This window comes from Ochlerotatus camptorhynchus, unplaced genomic scaffold, assembly GCF_037179485.1.
Source record: "Ochlerotatus camptorhynchus isolate MF236.1 unplaced genomic scaffold, CSIRO-AGI_Acam_v1.1 ptg000646l, whole genome shotgun sequence".
NCBI lineage: Eukaryota > Metazoa > Arthropoda > Insecta > Diptera > Culicidae > Ochlerotatus > Ochlerotatus camptorhynchus.
Window position 1 is genome coordinate 123,317 of NW_027041125.1, and position 17,627 is coordinate 140,943.

At 39.2% G+C, this 17,627-nt stretch overlaps 2 protein-coding genes, 1 non-coding gene and 1 pseudogene across 3 annotated transcripts; 2 read left to right on the plus strand and 2 right to left on the minus strand.

The window, feature by feature from the left end:
* Nucleotides 1–731: 731 nt before the first annotated feature.
* Nucleotides 732–2,415, plus strand: LOC135714455 (methyltransferase-like protein 17, mitochondrial). The gene is made up of 5 exons (XM_065237837.1): nucleotides 732–803; nucleotides 867–1,200; nucleotides 1,258–1,886; nucleotides 1,945–2,222; nucleotides 2,289–2,415. Exons 1-5 carry the CDS (start codon nucleotides 750–752, stop codon nucleotides 2,359–2,361), a joined length of 1,368 nt encoding a protein of 455 aa, XP_065093909.1. The 5' UTR covers nucleotides 732–749; the 3' UTR covers nucleotides 2,362–2,415.
* Nucleotides 2,416–2,779: 364 nt separating this feature from the next.
* On the minus strand, nucleotides 2,780–2,852 carry TRNAV-UAC (transfer RNA valine (anticodon UAC)). The gene has a single exon. It is a non-coding gene; the product is annotated as a tRNA-Val (tRNA).
* A 78-nt stretch (nucleotides 2,853–2,930) lies between these two features.
* Nucleotides 2,931–16,611, minus strand: LOC135714437 (galectin-9-like). The gene is made up of 8 exons (XM_065237815.1): nucleotides 16,428–16,611; nucleotides 16,271–16,359; nucleotides 15,643–16,010; nucleotides 4,544–4,693; nucleotides 4,097–4,170; nucleotides 3,577–3,831; nucleotides 3,344–3,511; nucleotides 2,931–3,162 (listed from the first exon to the last, which is right to left on the minus strand). Exons 1-8 carry the CDS (start codon nucleotides 16,452–16,454, stop codon nucleotides 3,007–3,009), a joined length of 1,287 nt encoding a protein of 428 aa, XP_065093887.1. The 5' UTR covers nucleotides 16,455–16,611; the 3' UTR covers nucleotides 2,931–3,006.
* LOC135714449 (uncharacterized) lies at nucleotides 7,696–9,946 on the plus strand (annotated as a pseudogene).
* Nucleotides 16,612–17,627: the final 1,016 nt, after the last annotated feature.

Here is a 17,627-nt window from a genome sequence, read left to right on the forward strand (position 1 = left end):
ACAAATCACTGACACAATCACACTTTAGCAATCTCTATACTTTTCTTGATACTTTTACTTATTCTACATTTTGTAATCAGGGAGGTATAGAATTCTCCAGATGCACAAAAGTGTGCGTGAGACCACGCGCTACCTTTTTAAGTAGTTATGATATCGCGATACCTTTTTGGTTCTTCTTCTTCTTCATTTTTATAGAGATTTTTACGTCCGGTTTTATTGGTGCGATATGTGCGTTAAACGTCACTAATCTGTTGACTAATCTCTATACATGGATGTAAGATTTTAGCACAGACAAACAGACATAACACATTGAATATTTCTCACTGTAAAACATCGTCGCTAAAACATCTGTTGAGTAAACTGTCGTGGGCACTACACTGAACAGATGGCGGTAGTGTGTAAACATCAAACGCAAGGGAACTGACTATGCGCGCCACAGGTGGTGGTACTACCAAATACTATACTTTTAAATTGTCCGTTAAATGCTTGTTCGATGAACAACTTGCAAGTGTTATGTCTGTTTGTCTGTGATTTTAGTGTTCGTGAGATTGCGCTTGGGAGATCTCTAAATCGCAATATATTCGGGTAACCTCGATGTACAAGACATTACAAAGGAACGAATTCGTATTTTCCGTTGAGTGATCCCCCAGAGAAATGGAAAACGTCAAAATCGCGAGAACCAGCGTGCGCTTTGTTTGTGAAACTCATTGTGAAGCGCTTCAGGACGAATCAAAATTTTGCCCACGATAATGGCAAACTTCGTAACATTTGCTAGAAATAAATCGATATATTGTTACTTCAAGGTAGGATTTTGCTTAAAACATTGTATTTTAACAACAACTAAAATTCTGCAGACAAACTTCCAGCGGGCATTTTGCACGGCATCTAAAAGTAAACCGGCGGTAACGTTAAATGAATCTACCGATCATGCACTGGAAGCTGGACAGTTCAAACCAAGACATCACGAAGGCCGGTTAACGACCGGTTGTACCAGCGTACCGGAACCGTTGATAAATTCCATACTCAGAAGTTGTAAGGATCATCCAGTAAAGGCCCTGCTAGCGGAGGGCATCAAGCTGGACAACTTCCTACGATCGCGCAAGGCACCTTTGGAGCATGATGAGCTCAGAAAAAAGATCAACGATTTGCGGCACTCCGTTGGGGACGATTTCAAGACCAAGCTTGACGTGACAACCATGTGTGAGTATTATATGTGCATTTAAATTGCCTGATTGATTACAACCGGGAAATTTGCAGCAGAAGAACAGGTGATCTACATCAATAAGGCGATTGAAGCACAAGCAAAGAAACGAGCAAAACAGCAAATTTACGCCTGGAAGCCGATCAATTACGATGAGTTCAAGAGTCTGCAGTACCTGCTAGGAAGAGCAGCCGCTGAATATGCGGTTCTGATTAGGATATTCGATGAGATCAAGAAACGTGACGCGCAATTCAAGCCGCGAAGTTTTATCGATTTCGGTTCCGGTGTGGGAACCGGTACGTGGGCAGTGTCCAACTTGTGGAAGGAGCATATATTTGAGTATGTGTCAATAGATGCTTCCGCTGATATGAACGAGCTGGCTGAGCTGATTCTCTGCGGAGGACAACTCAATAAGGGCATGAGTTTGCGAAATGTGTTCTACAGGCAGTTTCTTCCGGCATCGCACAACAAGTACGACATTGTGTTGAGTGCGTTTTCGCTGTTTGAGCTTCCCTCGAAAAAGAATCGTTTGGAGGTGATCGAGAACTTGTGGAACAAATGCGACGGCTATCTGGTGCTGGTGGAGCAGGGTTCCTATGCTGGATTCTCGTTGATCGAGGAAGCTAGGGAGTTTCTACTGAAGAAGCTTCAGAGCAGCGAAATCGAGTATCACATATTTTCTCCGGTAGGAATGAGATTGTTGAGTGAGGGTTGGAAAATAATAATTAAAAATGAATTTCTAGTGTCCTCATCATCAGCAGTGTCCCCGAATGAAGCTGGATGATGGAACTCCGTGCAATTTCGAGTTGAGTTACAATCCGCTACCGCTGGGAAAGACGAGTGAAGCTTCCAAATTCCTGTATTCATACATTGTATTTAAAAAGGGCAAACCCAGTGAACAGAGTAGTTATCCCCGCTTGATAAGGCCGACCCTTGTCCGTTCGAAGCATTCGATTTGCCGTATGTGCACTGAGAGTGGGCAGCTGCAGGAGATAATCTTCACTGCTTCCAAACACGGAAAGTGAGTGCGTTGTTAGGGTAGGCTTTGGCGGTACAATTTTGTGAATGAGTACGCTTTTCTTTCCAGGAACCTCTACCGATGTGCGAGGGTTAGTAGATGGGGTGACCAGCTGCCAATCAAAATAGACCAAACAACTTGATTTATGCTTACAGTAGAGAGGCAGAATTTTGCGTAGGAGAATAAACAAATTGAAATCCAACAAGGTGCAGTTTCGCATTGGGAAAGAATCTCAAATGGGCTTTATTTTTTTTTATTACTTGATCAATATAGGGAAAATGGCTGTCATGTTGGCCTATGGATCTGAAGATTGGGCCCATCGATTAAAATCTCATATTCTTCACTTCCTTTAAACAATCTGTGACTCGAGATTTGAGAGTAATTGCCGATTTCTCGCGAATAAAAACTCAATCTCGCAAACAAACTATACCAAATGATAGAGATCTACCTGATTATGTTGCTATTTTCCAATTCTAAAAATTGCTTTCCTTCGAATTGGGCCCAATATTAAGGACATTAACCCTAAGGCAACGCTTGGTGTTCCATACAAAAAATACTTCTGGTTCCATCCAGGATCGAACTGGAGACCTTCTGCGTGTAAAGCAGACGTGATAACCGCTACACTATGGAACCGCTTGTGATATGTGATGAATGAGAATGGTATAGTTTGGTCGTTTGAATTTCTGTTTCACACAAATGGTTTTGAATAATTTTCAATAGGTAATTTATTCTAATAACAATTTCAACTAAATTATATTTGTTGGTACATCAGTGTGTGCACGTGACCTCAATCACTATCACTACTGCTGCTGCTGCTACTACTACTGCTGCTGCCACGTCGTCTAAGCCCTTTCCCGATTGCATAACCACCGAGACCGAGCACTCCAGCTCCGGCTGCATACTTCATCAATTTTTTGGACTTTTTGGACTTTTTGGCCTTTTTCTGTGAACAGATACAGAACAAATCGTACACATTTGATAAGCTAAGGGTCGATTTCTTCACCCTGGTTTTGAGATTCAAGCGTAGGCGAAGAAATGTTTCCCCAAGCATTTATAGTTAACTATAAAAACAAATTACAAGCTCAGGCAAACTTGGAAGCCTTATCCTTTTTGACGTCACGTACAGGAAGCTTATGCAGCACAGCAGCGGCAGCTCCGAACGCTAAAGCCGCCGTTGCAATCCCAGCACCGGACGATAGCAGCCCACCCGATGGTTTCTGAGGGCTATTATAATGTTGCGGCCCAGTTGGCAGTGGTGGATATGGCGCCGATGGGTAATATGCTCCGTAGGTCTATTGAAATGATTTGGCGTTTTGAGAAAAGACTTTCGGAGGATTCGGAAAGCTGATGGACCTACCTGTTGGGATGGATAAGCAACTGTTTGTGGCGGGTAGGCCGGTTGGCTAATAGGGACATGCTGCATCGGTGGTTGTTGGGGATAGGAAGGAGCGGTCGTTGTTTTGCCATAGATGGCATCATGTAGGAAGTTTTTCGTCTGCTGGACTCCAGTGATGACGGAATCCTTTACAGTTTTCGGTTGACTCACGGGCGCCGTCGGATTAGCTTGGATAGTACTGGTCATCGATGACGACGGGGCCGTAGGCTGGGGTGGCTGGACAGTACACATAAAAAGCAATTTAGACAAACACGACCATAGCAGGAAGCGGCTTCATATTGCATGCCTTTTTTCGAAATCAATACCTCCACCATGTAAGAATTTTGAGAATAACGTGCTTCTTCAAATTTTGAATACCAGATATATTAACAGTTTAGTGATTCATATACACAAGTGTTTAGAAGATATTACAAAAGTGTGGGTTAGGTTAGTGTTAGGATTACATTTTCTCTAGTTTGGCTTTTAGTTCTTCAGTAAATACCGAGTAAGGTGTTGCAGCAGGATAACCTGGTTGATGCGGATAGCCTCCGTATGGTGGGATATGAGGAGGAGCTCCTAAGCCGGAAACAGAAGAAGTGATCGAAAATTAACGTTAGTTGTTTTGCAAAATCGTTCGAAATTGCATGCAAAGCTGATGTGAATATTTTACAGGTCACCAAAAACAATGCGACATGATCGCATCCGTGGCTAGTGAGCACGCAGTGGTAAAATATTCACATGATCACATTCAGGGCTATTCTGCGAGTCGTGTGACTTTGCGTGCAAATCAACAATTTGCAGAATAGGCCTGATTGTAAATCAATCTCATTTGATTCGTCATATCGCTTCAAGTACCTAGGGTGCTTGGTTGCGGTTGTATTTGTTGTGTTTGTGTGTTATTTTCTGACGTACTAGAATAGTTTCATGAACAGAGTACGTCTGATTCTACCTGGATATGAGCCGGTGTTGCCAATGGGATAACCTGGGGTTGGAGTGTACGGCGGTGGTGGTGGCATCGGTGGTGCCACTGGTACGAAACCAATGTGGCTTCCGGACGAATACGGTGGGTAGGACGGTGGTGTGTATGGTGGCGGGTGAACTAAAACAGAAAAATAATCATTCAATTTCAGTATGTTAATATCGCAGACAAACAGACGTAATTCTTAATCGTCGTACATGCATTTAAAGTTCAATTTAAATATTATTATTTGCGCGAATCCGCCACCACAGCGCTGGCATCGGATCACTTTGACGTTTCCATACATTCTGTCGAACTTGTATGCAACATTGTTTGAGACTTGGCAAGCAAGCTAGTTTCCGCGAAGAGCTCGCGAGATGTCGTTAGTGAGTTCCATGACGATACATTTAAGGATAATTTATTTAAAGAGATACGTCTGCTTGGCTTTGCTAATATGTAAGGACTTTGCATAAAACGCCCCTTGGGCGAATCAAATATGACGTCGACTCTTGAGTGGAGGGAGGGGGTCCCAGAATTCCCTGAGGATTCCCGGTTTTCCAGGTATTAGACACCCTACATTACCTATTATACATACACAGACAAACAGACGTAACTCTTCATTGTGTATCTTCGATCATCGATTTAACGGTTGATATTAATATTATCAGTTCCGCGAACTACTCGCCGCAGCGCTGGCATCGGATCACTTTGACGTTTCTATACATTCTATAGAAATTTTATGCAATATTGTTTGCGAGCTAGCGAGCAAGCTTGTTTTCCGCGAGAAGCCCGAGAGATGTCGTTACTGAGGTCATATGTTTTAAGATGCTCCCCCTATTCTGCGAGTCACGTGACTCTCTCTCACCGGTGAGGTGACAATAGTCACCTCGTGTGAGGTGACTCTCCATTTGATTTACATGGAGAGTCATCTCACACGAGGTGACAATTGTCACCTCACCGGTGACAGAGAGTCACGTGACTCGCAGAATAAGGGGGACTATGTTTTCAAGAAAAACTTTTTCAAAGAGTTACGTCTGTTTGTCTGTGATACATATGCCGTGGATACACTTGTATGACCAACTATGATCATGAGCATTTTTTGTATATTTTTTTTTTTTTTTTATATTATTACAGTCACTTTAACACTCTTGGGTCATTCGTGACTTGTCCGGGGGTGAGATTTGAACTCGTGACTTTGGCGTGAGAGGTATGGATGTTAACCACTACGCCGGGGTCGTATAATAAATTATGCTCACACTTGTATAGTTTTTGGATTTGCTCATAATTTATTATACAAATAATGCTCATGTTCATAAATTGTCATGCAAGTATATCCGCGGCATATGTGTTATAGGTAATGCAGGGTGTCTACTACCTGGAAAACCGGGAATCTTAGGGAATTCTGGGACCCCCTCCCTCCCCTCAAGAGTCGACGTCATATTTGATTCGCCCAAGGGGTGTTTTATGCAAAGTCCTTACATATTAGCAAAGCCAAGCAGACGTATCTCTTTAAATAAATTATCCTTAAATGTATCGTATATGTATATGTATGTTACTTAGGACCTAATGCAATGTTCAGCTTGAAATATTCTCTACAATCTGGGACGAAGATAATATTCGTGATGTCGGACATTGCTCATTTCCAAAATCATTGTTATGTATAAAAAATAATCAAGATTAAAAATTGTACAAAATGTCTCACTTAATAAAGACTATGATGGGAATTTTAAAGGAACTTTTTCCAAGAGAGTTCTCAGAAGAATTGTGATGAAAACATTAATGTCGTTTTCGTTTTTGCGGTGTAGCACCGGTGTAGTGTAAGCAGGAATAAGCGCGAGTCTTTGACTGCTCAACAACGTTTGTTTGTAAACAAAGGTGTATCATCTACACCCTAAATTATTTCGGTGTACGGCAGTGTAGCACCGGTGTAGCTACACCTTAAAAACGAAAACGACATAAGTGAAATCTGCTTTTTCTAGTTCCGAGTAGAATTCATAGAAACCCTGAATAGGATTCAAAGGAAATTTTGATGAAACTGCAAAGGAGTTAACTCATCTAAGGAGTTCTGAGGAAATTTTGGAAGAGAATTCTAAGGATAATTGATTAATTTAGTTTAGAAAAATTTATCGTTTTTCATACATCATCTGAAACAGCTTCGTTTTCTGAGCACAACTACATTTTTTGTGATTTAAGGTGATTCCTTGTAGAGTCCACAAATGGCCACTACGTAAGCTATGCATGCACTTCCACTTCGAATTTTCAATTACACAAATCTCACCTGAAATTGCTACTTCATGTATGCTGCAGTGCAGCAAACGTGGAGTAACAATTTGAATATTGCACGTGTCGTAGAAGCTGATATTTGTGCAATTAAAGTTTCGAAGTTGTTCCGAGAATAAGGATGTCACAGCGATTCACCTTAAAGCAAAATAATAGCTTCACTATTTGACACTTAAGGGGGATTTCCGGTTCAATTGACCTAAACTTTGGATTTTTTTTCCAGGGAACTGGTAAGAGTTAGAGACCTGAGTTTTTTGTCAAATCTTTATTCATTCTTGCTCTACAACTGGGAATTTTTTCAAGTCCCAAAATCCAAAATGGCGGCTGCCCGGCAGGTACTTTCCAAAACTGCGAGCAGCCTAGAGGTCGCAAATCGTCACCTAGAAAGAAAATCGGCTCAGTTTCTTGAAGAGTATAGTTCAGAGAATGGAATGAACTAGAATCTTTGAAAAATCTAAAAATTTGACAAAATGGCGGTAACTAGGTAAATGACTTTTTTTCAAATGCCCGCCATTTTGTCAAATTTTGAGATTTTTCAAAGATTCTAGTTCATTCACGCAGAGAAAATTGACCTTATTGAACCAAAAAAAAAATATTATTGAAATATTTTGCAATGTCAAATATAACTTTTTTCAAATTCAATATTTATATTTTGTAGCTTCAAAATTTTTTTTTGTTGTTTTCATTGCAAATTCTTAAAACAAATATATTGTAGATTCAATAAAATATATTTTTGTCTTCAGATATTATTTTAACTACTTTTAAAAAATATATTGTTAATTTAAAAGCAACACTTTTCCAAAACATACACAGGCTCATTTTGTCAGTGTATGTGTGTGTTTTCAATGCTTGCGCATGCTCGGCTTCCCTGTCGCCATTTCTAGGCTTTATTTAAAACGCAAAATGGACTCGTCGGAAGAAGTTCTTTTTGAGGAAGTGGAAGAAGTAAATGACGCGCTAGTCGATTTATTGCTGAGTTTTGAACTCTCGGAACAAGTTGTCAATTGCTTTCTTGGTAAGGAATTCAGTATTTGCATTTTAATACGTGTTTTAACGATTTTTTCTCAATTCCAGCAAATCAATACACCGTGGAAACCGAGGGGGGCGACACATCTAAATCTCAAGTTTAGATGGTCAACAAATCTCACACTAGCGAATCAATCTTCGAACAATCTTCTTTCATTTGTCGCATCTACTTGCACCGCTCATCAATTTTTTGCAGGAAATCTTCAGAATCGTCATCAACCTTCTTTCTATCTACTCAGCGTGCGCCCAGCTAGCCACAGCAAAACACAATCTTTTTTGCATCGTAGATAGAGTCGTCCCCCTCGGTGGAAACGTTGAAAATTGTCGAACGCAAGGAAATCGAAGAATTAATACCACCGCCATTTCTTGCTGAACGGACGAAGTGCATATATGGATTGAACGCTTGGAGAAACGGACAGGTAAGATTGTACGAAAAAATATGTTTTATGACAACAATTCAGACTTTCAATTATTACCAAAGGGATTACCGTCGCTATCGTCAAACCAACCATCGGACAGCACCGCGGCTTCATCGCAGCTGGTAAAAAGAGTTTTTACAGCAGAAAATCTTACTCGAGAACGTTGCAACGCAAATTACTTGCTTAACGCGTCATCAAAAGGTCGAGCCATCCTTCAAAAATACCAAACACAGACATTTTTATCAAGAGCTGATAAGAGGACCATCACTCACATCGTTGTTGATGAGTTCAAGGATCGATTTGGAAAATTAACCCCATCTGAGCTACGGGACAGAGCATCCGAGCTAGGAAAGCAATTTCCAGGAGAGCCAGAGGTAATTTACTTTTCTTCGATGATTGTAAAGCTTCCAAACGGACATAAATCGATTTTTAAAATACCCCCCGAAATAAGTGTCAATTATAGTTGGAAAGACTAACTTAATTGAAGACTAAATTAATATTCTTAACTAGGACGGATGGTACCAGCCTACATTCATCAAAAACGGTGCGGGTCGAAAAATCAAACTTCGAAAACAGGCTAAAGGACGACTATACGACAGGAATATTAACTACAGAGAACCAATTGAAGATAATCAGGATGACTTGCAGCAACCGTCAACATCCGGTGTGAAGCCTTTTGAAGCGGAGAAGATAGTTTCGGAACAGCAAGGTAGACTGATAATATTATTGCCAATAAAAATAATTAGCTAACGTTACATTATTTGACAGTTTAAGAATATCAACAAACCAAAGCCTGGTTCGTACACAACCAAGACGAGTGGGAAGAAGTGAAGCAAAAGTGGAAAGCAACCAGCAGGCTAAGATCGTTCGAACTTTCAAAAAAATCCAGTTGGACCAGTTCCTCGATCTTGGCTGAGTATCCAACATTGAGGAATCATCAAGGGTATCAATTAGTCCAGATTGATTTTTTGCATAAGTTCCCAGCAAAGGAGACACTTCTGTTCGATCGTTGGTCAGCATTTGTTGAAGGTATTCGTTCGATATTGGATATTGAGGTAACAGATGTTGATGGAAAATATCTTCTGTCTTTGCTTGATAGTGAGGATTTATCATCAGGTATGAAGGCAAAATGACTTAATCATGACTTAATTTTTAATAACGTGTTTGTACACAGATACTCGCAATTTCGTCATCGTATCATTGTTGTCACATATTCTGCCAAGTCCTCATCTAACTTGTTCTGGAAAACGACGGTGGAAACCATCAATCCTCGAAACACGTCAAAGTGTGGTGATTCATATCAACGATCTGTCGGAATTGAACGAAACACTTGGTGGACTATTCGATAGAAGTCGCGAGAGAGGGATCGAGACAACTCCTTTTATACTGGTTCACGGAGATTTCAAGAACCCTGTTGGCTTTCTTGTGTGGAACAATGTTGTTTCCTATAAGCTACCCAATTTTCTGAAGGCTCTTGACATTTGCATGAAAATATTCAAAGCATACAATATTGATCACCCGCGACACTCATCAGCAGTATGGGACTTGCTTTCTACATTCCTGTTTGACTTTGATCCTGTTAGCGACAAGGCTACTATTTCTACACTGTGTGCAGCTATACGAAAGAATCGGTCATCACAATGATTTTGTGCATAGTAAAACGATGCTCGTGGACAACTAATTCTATCGACCGATTGTATGACCATTTAAAAAGGCAACACCAACAAATCAACATATACACATGTAATTATGAGAGCTGTACTCGTAGTTACAATGTTCGAGCATCATTTTTCAGACATTTAAAACAACACTTGGGCAATAAAAACGATCACAGAAACATAAATGTGGGTGAAATTCATGAAGACAGGAACGAATGCTGTACAACTAAATCCGAACGCAACGAAGCACAACCATCGCAACCAAACAGTCGTCGCAACAGCAACGACGTTTCAGAATTTGATATCGAAACACCTACCCTTGATGTTCATGATGATTCTAGTATCATTGATATTAAGGCTATCGAGACTCAAATGCGCAATCTGAGTATCGGTTTTAACCTCAAATGGTTGGACATCAATGTGTTACCGAGAAAAACAGTATTTGAAATTCAACATGACGTACAACAAAAAATACTCAAGCCATTCGAAGAAGTTGTCAACACGATGCAAATCGCCGGCCTACTATCTGTGGAAGGCCAAAGTATATTTAGAAAAATGTTTGAAATGTTTGACGGAACGGACACGGAATACAAATTCATAGAAAGTTTAAAATCAGCCGACTTGTATGCATTCCCAAGAGAGTTCGTGATAAGTAATGAGTTACGTCCTGGAATCGTTAACAACGAGCAAGGAATGGATAGCGATCCTATTACTGGTAAATATAAACAATATAACAAATAATTTAAATATATTGCTAACTCAATGTATTTACATTTTAGGAATCCTTATGCCGCTAAAGTTTCAACTTAGAAAGTATTTAGAATCGCCGCTCGTTTTCGAGACAATTCTTGAAAATCTCACACCGTCACAAGATGGTTATATTCGCAGTCTTATTGATGGTACCATATGGCAGCAGAGGAGAGCCAACATTTATTCTAAAATCGTCATACCGCTTAACTTGTTCTTCGATGATTTCACCACTACGGACACAGTTTCTCCACATGCGGCTCGTACGTCTATATTAGGTATATATTACTACATTCCTTGTCTGCCAGGTTTTATTCTGGCCAAATTAGCTAACATCTTAGTGGCAGGATTTATTTTATCGGTAGACAGAAAAGAATACGAAAATGAAGATTTATTCAGTAACCTAGTAGAACTGTTAATCGATTTAGAAGTGAATGGCCTAAAAATAACTCACAATAGCGCAATTATCACTGTTCATTTCATGATAGGATTTATAACGGGCGATAATCTAGGTATCTCAGGAATTCTGGATTTGGTTGAATCGGCTAGAGCAAATTTTTATTGCAGAATGTGCAAACGTAACCGTGAACAACGTGAAAAGGATAGTACAGAATACGAACAAAGTTTCAGGACGATTGACGGTTACGAACGTGATTTGCAACAAAATGATGTTTCAAACACTGGTATTCATAAGAACAGTGTTTTCAATCAGATTCCATCATACCACGTTGTTTTAAATGTTTATTTTGACTTAATGCACGACCTATGGGAAGGCGTTTGCGTATACGGGCTGGCTCATTGCTTAAACTATTTCATCAAAGTGAAAACATTTTTTACTCTTGATGAACTTAACTGTAGGAAGAACGTTTTCGTTTTCGGAAGTTTGAACTCATCGAACATACCAAATGACATCAAAGACACGAACATACTTAAAAGTAAAGTAAAAATGACTGCCAGTGAAATCAAAACAATAATAACATTTTTTCCACTAATAATTGGTATGTTGATCCCGAAAGATGATGCTGTTTGGTTATATTTTTGCAGTCTTTTGAAAATTTGCCATATTTTAATGTTACGTGAAATACATCCAACATTATTAGACACATTGAGAACGTTAGTTGATATTCATCACACGCAATATCAACAACTATTTGATGATACATTAAAACCTAAACATCACAATATCGTCCACTACGCATCTTTTGTACTACATTCGGGTACACCTCGTCATCAATGGGCAATGAGAGGAGAAGGTAAACACCGAGATGCCAAACAGTACAGCAGGGTAAATAACAACAAAACGAATCTATGTAAATCTTTGAGAATAAAGGCGGGGTATAAATTTGCACTCAACGTTTACAACAACGCTTTTATTACCCCACGAATAGATTTCAGCAAATCTAAAATCTTGCCGCCACCTCCTTCCAATAATGATTTTCAATTATTTGTGACAGAAAAAATACGTTTACTTGATATTTCAGTACAATTTTTAGACAGTTTCATGAAACAGGGATCGAAATTCAGCAAAGGTACTATTTTATATGTAAAACATTGTAATATTATCAATATGTTTGAGCTGGACTGTATAATGATAGACAAAAACAATAATCTAATATTAGTTTGCCGTAGCATGCAATGTCGTTATTTTGACGAACATTTGCAATCTTTTGAGGTTTATAAATCACAGGATCCTACATTGGTTTCAAACATTGCCCGTTTCGAAACGGAAGCTATTAATTTACATACCGTTAATGAAAGGTCATACTTCCGGTTTTGTAATTTTTGTATAATGGATAAACCTATTGAATTACTATTTGTACACTCGTTTGTTAATAAATAAAAAAATAAATCAAAAACAATTTTTCAATTTATTTAAAATTATTTCTTGAAAAGAAAAACTGCTAAAATTAAAAATTAAAATATTTAAGCCAAAAAAAACAAATTGTTATTCGCAGCAATTTTTTTTTTTAATCAAAGAAAGTTATTGTTGGTAGCAACTTAAATTTTTTTTTTGATTAAAAAAAGATTTTGTCTGTTTGAAAATAAATATTGTAAATTCAACAAAATATATTTTTGATTGCGTTTTTGACAGCTTTTGAAAACAACAATATTTTATGTCCGAACAATAAAGATTTATTGTTGAATTCAATAAAAAAAGTTATTAGCCGGGGAATGATAATTTTTGTTGTTGTTTTTAATACATAATATAATTGAAATTAAAAAACTTTTTTCTGCGTGTTCCATTCTCTGAACTATACTCTTCAAGAAACTGAGCCGATTTTCTTTCTAGGTGACGATTTGCGACCTCTAGGCTGCTCGCAGTTTTGGGAAGTACCCGCCGGGCAGCCGCCATATTGGACGCCATTTTGGATTTTTGGACTTGAAAAAATTCCCAGCTGTAGAGCAAGAATGAATAAAGATTTGACAAAAAACTCAGGTCTCTAACTCTTACCAGTTTCCTGGAAAAAAAAATCCAAAGTTTAGGTCAATTGAACCGGAAATCCCCCTTAACTAACAAATTGACAGTAAGATCCTATACAAACTCCCATCGAGGGGCGTTAAAATAGCGATTTTTTGCTAATGTAATCGCACTTGTTTAAGGTGATTCGCTGTGACATCCTTATTCTCGTAGCCACTTCGAAATTTTAAGTGCACAAATATCAGCTTCTACGACACTAGCAACATTTAAATTGTTACTCCACGTTTCAAATGAAATGGGGCACTGATTTCCGAGATTTGTGTAATTGAAAATCCGAAGTAGAAGCACCGACAAACCGACATGAATGACTATACAAAGTACCATCAAATTTCTGATCAAAGCACAAAACTGACATCTACGCGAAAATGTGTATCCTAGCCACGAACACGCATGCAAAATGTATGAGTTGGTTCGTGTCTAATTATTTTTATCTAGATAAAAAAACTTCTATGGTTTTGACAGATGGGTTCGCTGCACATTTGAATCCGCTGTTATGGATTCTCGATCAAGAGTTAGGTTTAAGTTTCATGTCGGTTTGTCGGTGGTAGAAGTGCATATATAGCCTACGTAGCGGCCATTTGTGAACTCTACAAGGAATCACCTTAAAGTAGTTCCAGTGTACCGAAATTTGTGAAATTTTGGATTTCGGTTCCATTTTGAATGCAGATTACGAATATGCATTTACCTCAATACCCCCAAAGAACTCCAAGGCAATTCAAACAAAAAAATAAATTGAATTCTGAGGATAGTTTCTAAAAAGTTCTGGGAGAAAACTTCTCTGGGAGTTTTCAGGATTACAATTTTATCTCCAAATAATTAAAGCAGAAATGCAAAATAATTCGGAGAACCATTCCAAGTTTTGACTTGAATGCTAAACTCATCTTGAGGAAAAGATTAGGCTGTGCGTGTGATCGAACGTTACGTTTTTTTTTTTCTTTCTATAATCGCTTGATGATCTGGTCAAACCATAAGCGGAAGAAGAGACAATAGGGGACTTTTATGAACCAAATTTCTGTCAAACGCGAACCAGTGCCTGATTGGTCGGGCGAACGTACACTAATATAATTTCAAAGATTGCTTTTATGTGTCGTCCCACACATGAATTTCTGCAATGTGATCAACAAATGTTATATACGTGTCGGACACAATATGTGTACACTTAAAAACCACACATACTATTCATTTGACTCATAAATTTCATTTGTGCTTCTGGGTGGATTCTGTTTATGTGTGGTCACATGAAAATCATGTGGAATTTCACATGGAAATTCGTTAATAAAAATGTTTGGAGAAGTTTTACACAGGGAATCTATTTTCTTGTATTTTGACAGTCGATTGCGTCGCCCATAATGAAACTAACTATTTAGGCTCTGAACCATTTGGTGGATTATTTTAACTTTTGGTTAAAATTTGACAGATGAAAAGTTATCGATTAACCCTGCTATCCGAGCGTGGTTACTTCTGACAGACAAGAAGTTAAATTTTGACGACCGTGGCTCGAAAACCGGTCGATCGACAGCACGGGGATTTTCGAACATAAGAAATAACTTTCGAAATGTCACTTTTAACCACGAGTTAAATTTAACTCGGCAAATGGTTCACAGCCTTAATAGTTTTTGCACAGTCGTTTCCGCAAGAGAAGAAGAACACATCACATACCATCATAAGCCAGTTATCTTATCTCCTCTTCTTCTTAGGACAAAACCAGACCCATCAAGATACGATTTCTAGTTCCTCATCGAATTCACTAAGCCAGAAGAAGTCCTGCGAGAGCTGCATCTCATTATATCTAGTTCTAGGTCCCTGTTATTTGCTGCTGACAAACTATTGCGAGGCCAAGTAGAACCTCCATGGGGCCCTCGGCGTCCCATCATTTGCAGCGCTGAACCTGACTATTGACCACCAAAAGGCTTGCCAATGCACATCATAAATCGATTATATCCGAACATGTTTTACAAACAGGCTATTATGAGCCAAGGAATAAGTGCGCCGAAGACAGCAAACGATTCAACGTAAAAGCGTACTTTTATTAGAGTTCCCGTACTTTTCGTCGCACTATAATGTGTGCAATGTGCTGTATTAACTGTTAAATAAAATTGCCACAAAAAAAGACAACATCGTGAATATTTTGATTGTAAAACATCGTGCAATGTGATTGTAGAACAACATTGATAGTCATATGAAAATCCCATATCCCTCCTAACATTAACTGAATGTAACAGAAATTGTGTTTTACATGAAGATATAAAACTGATTTCAAAGCTGCTATACAAGATTATTATGTAGGGCGGTGATGCACACTGCTTGCAGCACCAACTTAATTACACTGTGTCTATACTATTATGGAGAACTGCAACACTGCGCGTGGTGATTCATCAAGTTCAAGGCTCAACATGTTTATTGCGCTCGACAAGCGATGCGCAGTGCAAACTACAAAACTTATTTTTTTTTCTCCATAGAACAAATCAAAACTCCACTTACCCGAAGCAGTTCCGGGATACGGTGGCCCGGAGGATCCGGTCGTGTCCATTTCCGTCGTAATCGAATGGATCACACAACTGCCACTGATCGAAACGTATCTGGCCGAATGCACCGACTGACGATGATTGAACACACAGAAGTGAGTGCCGTTGATTGCGATCTTGTACTGATTCACCTCGACCAGCACCAATACGTCGAACGACTGGCCATAGTTGATCGGACAACCTCCGTAGCGTTCCTCAGCGCCCCACACCTGGTTTTGCAGCGTGTTGCGCACGATCACTGCCTCATTGGGGCGAATACTAATGTGCAGCGTGACGTCATCACGTGGATTCAACGCGGCTCCCGTTTGTATATTGATCTGACACCTGTATTGTAAAGACGGTCGAACCAAACGAACGAAACAGTTGTCAATATGTGAGTGCAATGAAGATATCAACACATTGATACGTTATCACACTAGCCTAAGATAAGCGAGGCACTTATGATAAAAACGCAAAAAATCAGTAAGAAAAGTCCCATTTTGCGAAAATTTTACATGAATCATCGCGCAACTCTCAATTATTAAGTTTTTTACGTTCTAATTCAACAATTCTGAAATCTGAAGTTTATAATAACCCTATCTCACCGTTCTCCGTGATTGTTGATGATGCCTTTGATGCGCACCATAGAACCATGACGAATGCCACCCGGAATGAGACCCAAAAAGGGAACCATCTGGAAAACAAAACGACAATTACTTTGAGTATGATCAAAAGATATCCTCGATCAATCGTTGCACTTACGGGTGAATATACTGGGATCGTCGCCATTACTAGTGCTGATAGTTGATCTACTATTGAGCAAGTCCAACGATTTCGAGGGGCCAGGGTGATTAAAATTCCGAATTAATGCTTCACTGATAGAATATGCTTGCACAAAGTATGAATGTATACTGTCGAAAGAGAGACAGTAACTGCCACTAAGAACCTGTCGATAAGCGATATGTTATGTGTACACACACACTGTTTATGTCTCTGTCTATACGAATTCCATTGATAAGGATGAATGTGAAGTTCATGAGAACTAATAGGGTGGCTATATGTAGTTGAGCTACATGCAGAATAGTGATATTAGTTTCGTGTTAATAACTCAACGTGAGTAGACTGTTGAGTACACAGCAAAAAAGCATATTAATTACCGTGAAGTGCCATATTTTGCGCGGCGCCTAACTCCGCTCATGTTTGCCAATATTTTAAAGTTATATTTTCCCATACACTAGTCAATATTTCATTCATTTTACATATTCAGCTTAATACGCCATAGTAGTAAAATTTACGTTTATTTTCTGGGTTTTTACGTTTCAACATTTGATTTAACATTTCAATTGGTTAGCCTTTGGCTCTTCATCTTTGTTCTAGTTAATTGGTTATTCTAATGTGATGATTGCGTTTAGCGCTAATTTACAGGATACCCTTTGTGGGATTGTTTTGGATTGAATTTAAAAAATTGATATCCTACCTACTTGAGCACCTAACTACTTAAGCTAGGTTGCCAAATCACGAATGATCTGGTGGTTTGATCGCAGACAGGTGACTCTGAACCTTTCCAGCGTGGAAGTCTTTTGCTCCTCGAGTGTTTGAAGACCGGCCAGGTGGTGAATCTCAGAATTACGAGTTCGCGGTGGACTGTTAAGGATCATTCTGAGGATCTTGTTTTGGATCCTCTGAAGCTTTAAGAGGTGGCACTGAGCACAACTCTCCCAGATTGGCATACCATACTCAATAGCCGGGCAGAATTATCTGCTTGTGGACAGCAAGCTTGTTTTTGAGGGACAGTGGACTTCATGTTTATCAGAGGGTAGAGCGACCTGATCAAGATGTTACACTTGGTGGATGTCTTGTCCACATGGGATCAGAATAGCAATTTTCTATCGAGGGTGAGACCAAGGTAGACTACTTCACTCGACCATTCAATGGGAGTGCTATCAAGATGGATCTTGACGT

Excerpts from the sequence above, each read along its gene's own strand:
- LOC135714455 (XM_065237837.1), top strand. The coding sequence starts at position 750 with ATGGCAAACTTCGTAACATTTGCTAGAAATAAATCGATATATTGTTAC. Across the intron at positions 804-866 it reads CGATATATTGTTACTTCAAG|CGGGCATTTTGCACGGCATC; the intron begins GTAGGATTTTGC and ends ACAAACTTCCAG. Across the intron at positions 2,223-2,288 it reads ACTGCTTCCAAACACGGAAA|GAACCTCTACCGATGTGCGA; the intron begins GTGAGTGCGTTG and ends TTTTCTTTCCAG.
- LOC135714437 (XM_065237815.1), bottom strand. The coding sequence starts at position 16,454 with ATGGCGACGATCCCAGTATATTCACCC. Across the intron at positions 16,011-16,270 it reads ATCAACAATCACGGAGAACG|GTGTCAGATCAATATACAAA; the intron begins GTGAGATAGGGT and ends TTTACAATACAG. Across the intron at positions 3,163-3,343 it reads CTGTGCTGCATAAGCTTCCT|AAAAAGGCCAAAAAGTCCAA; the intron begins GTACGTGACGTC and ends ATCTGTTCACAG.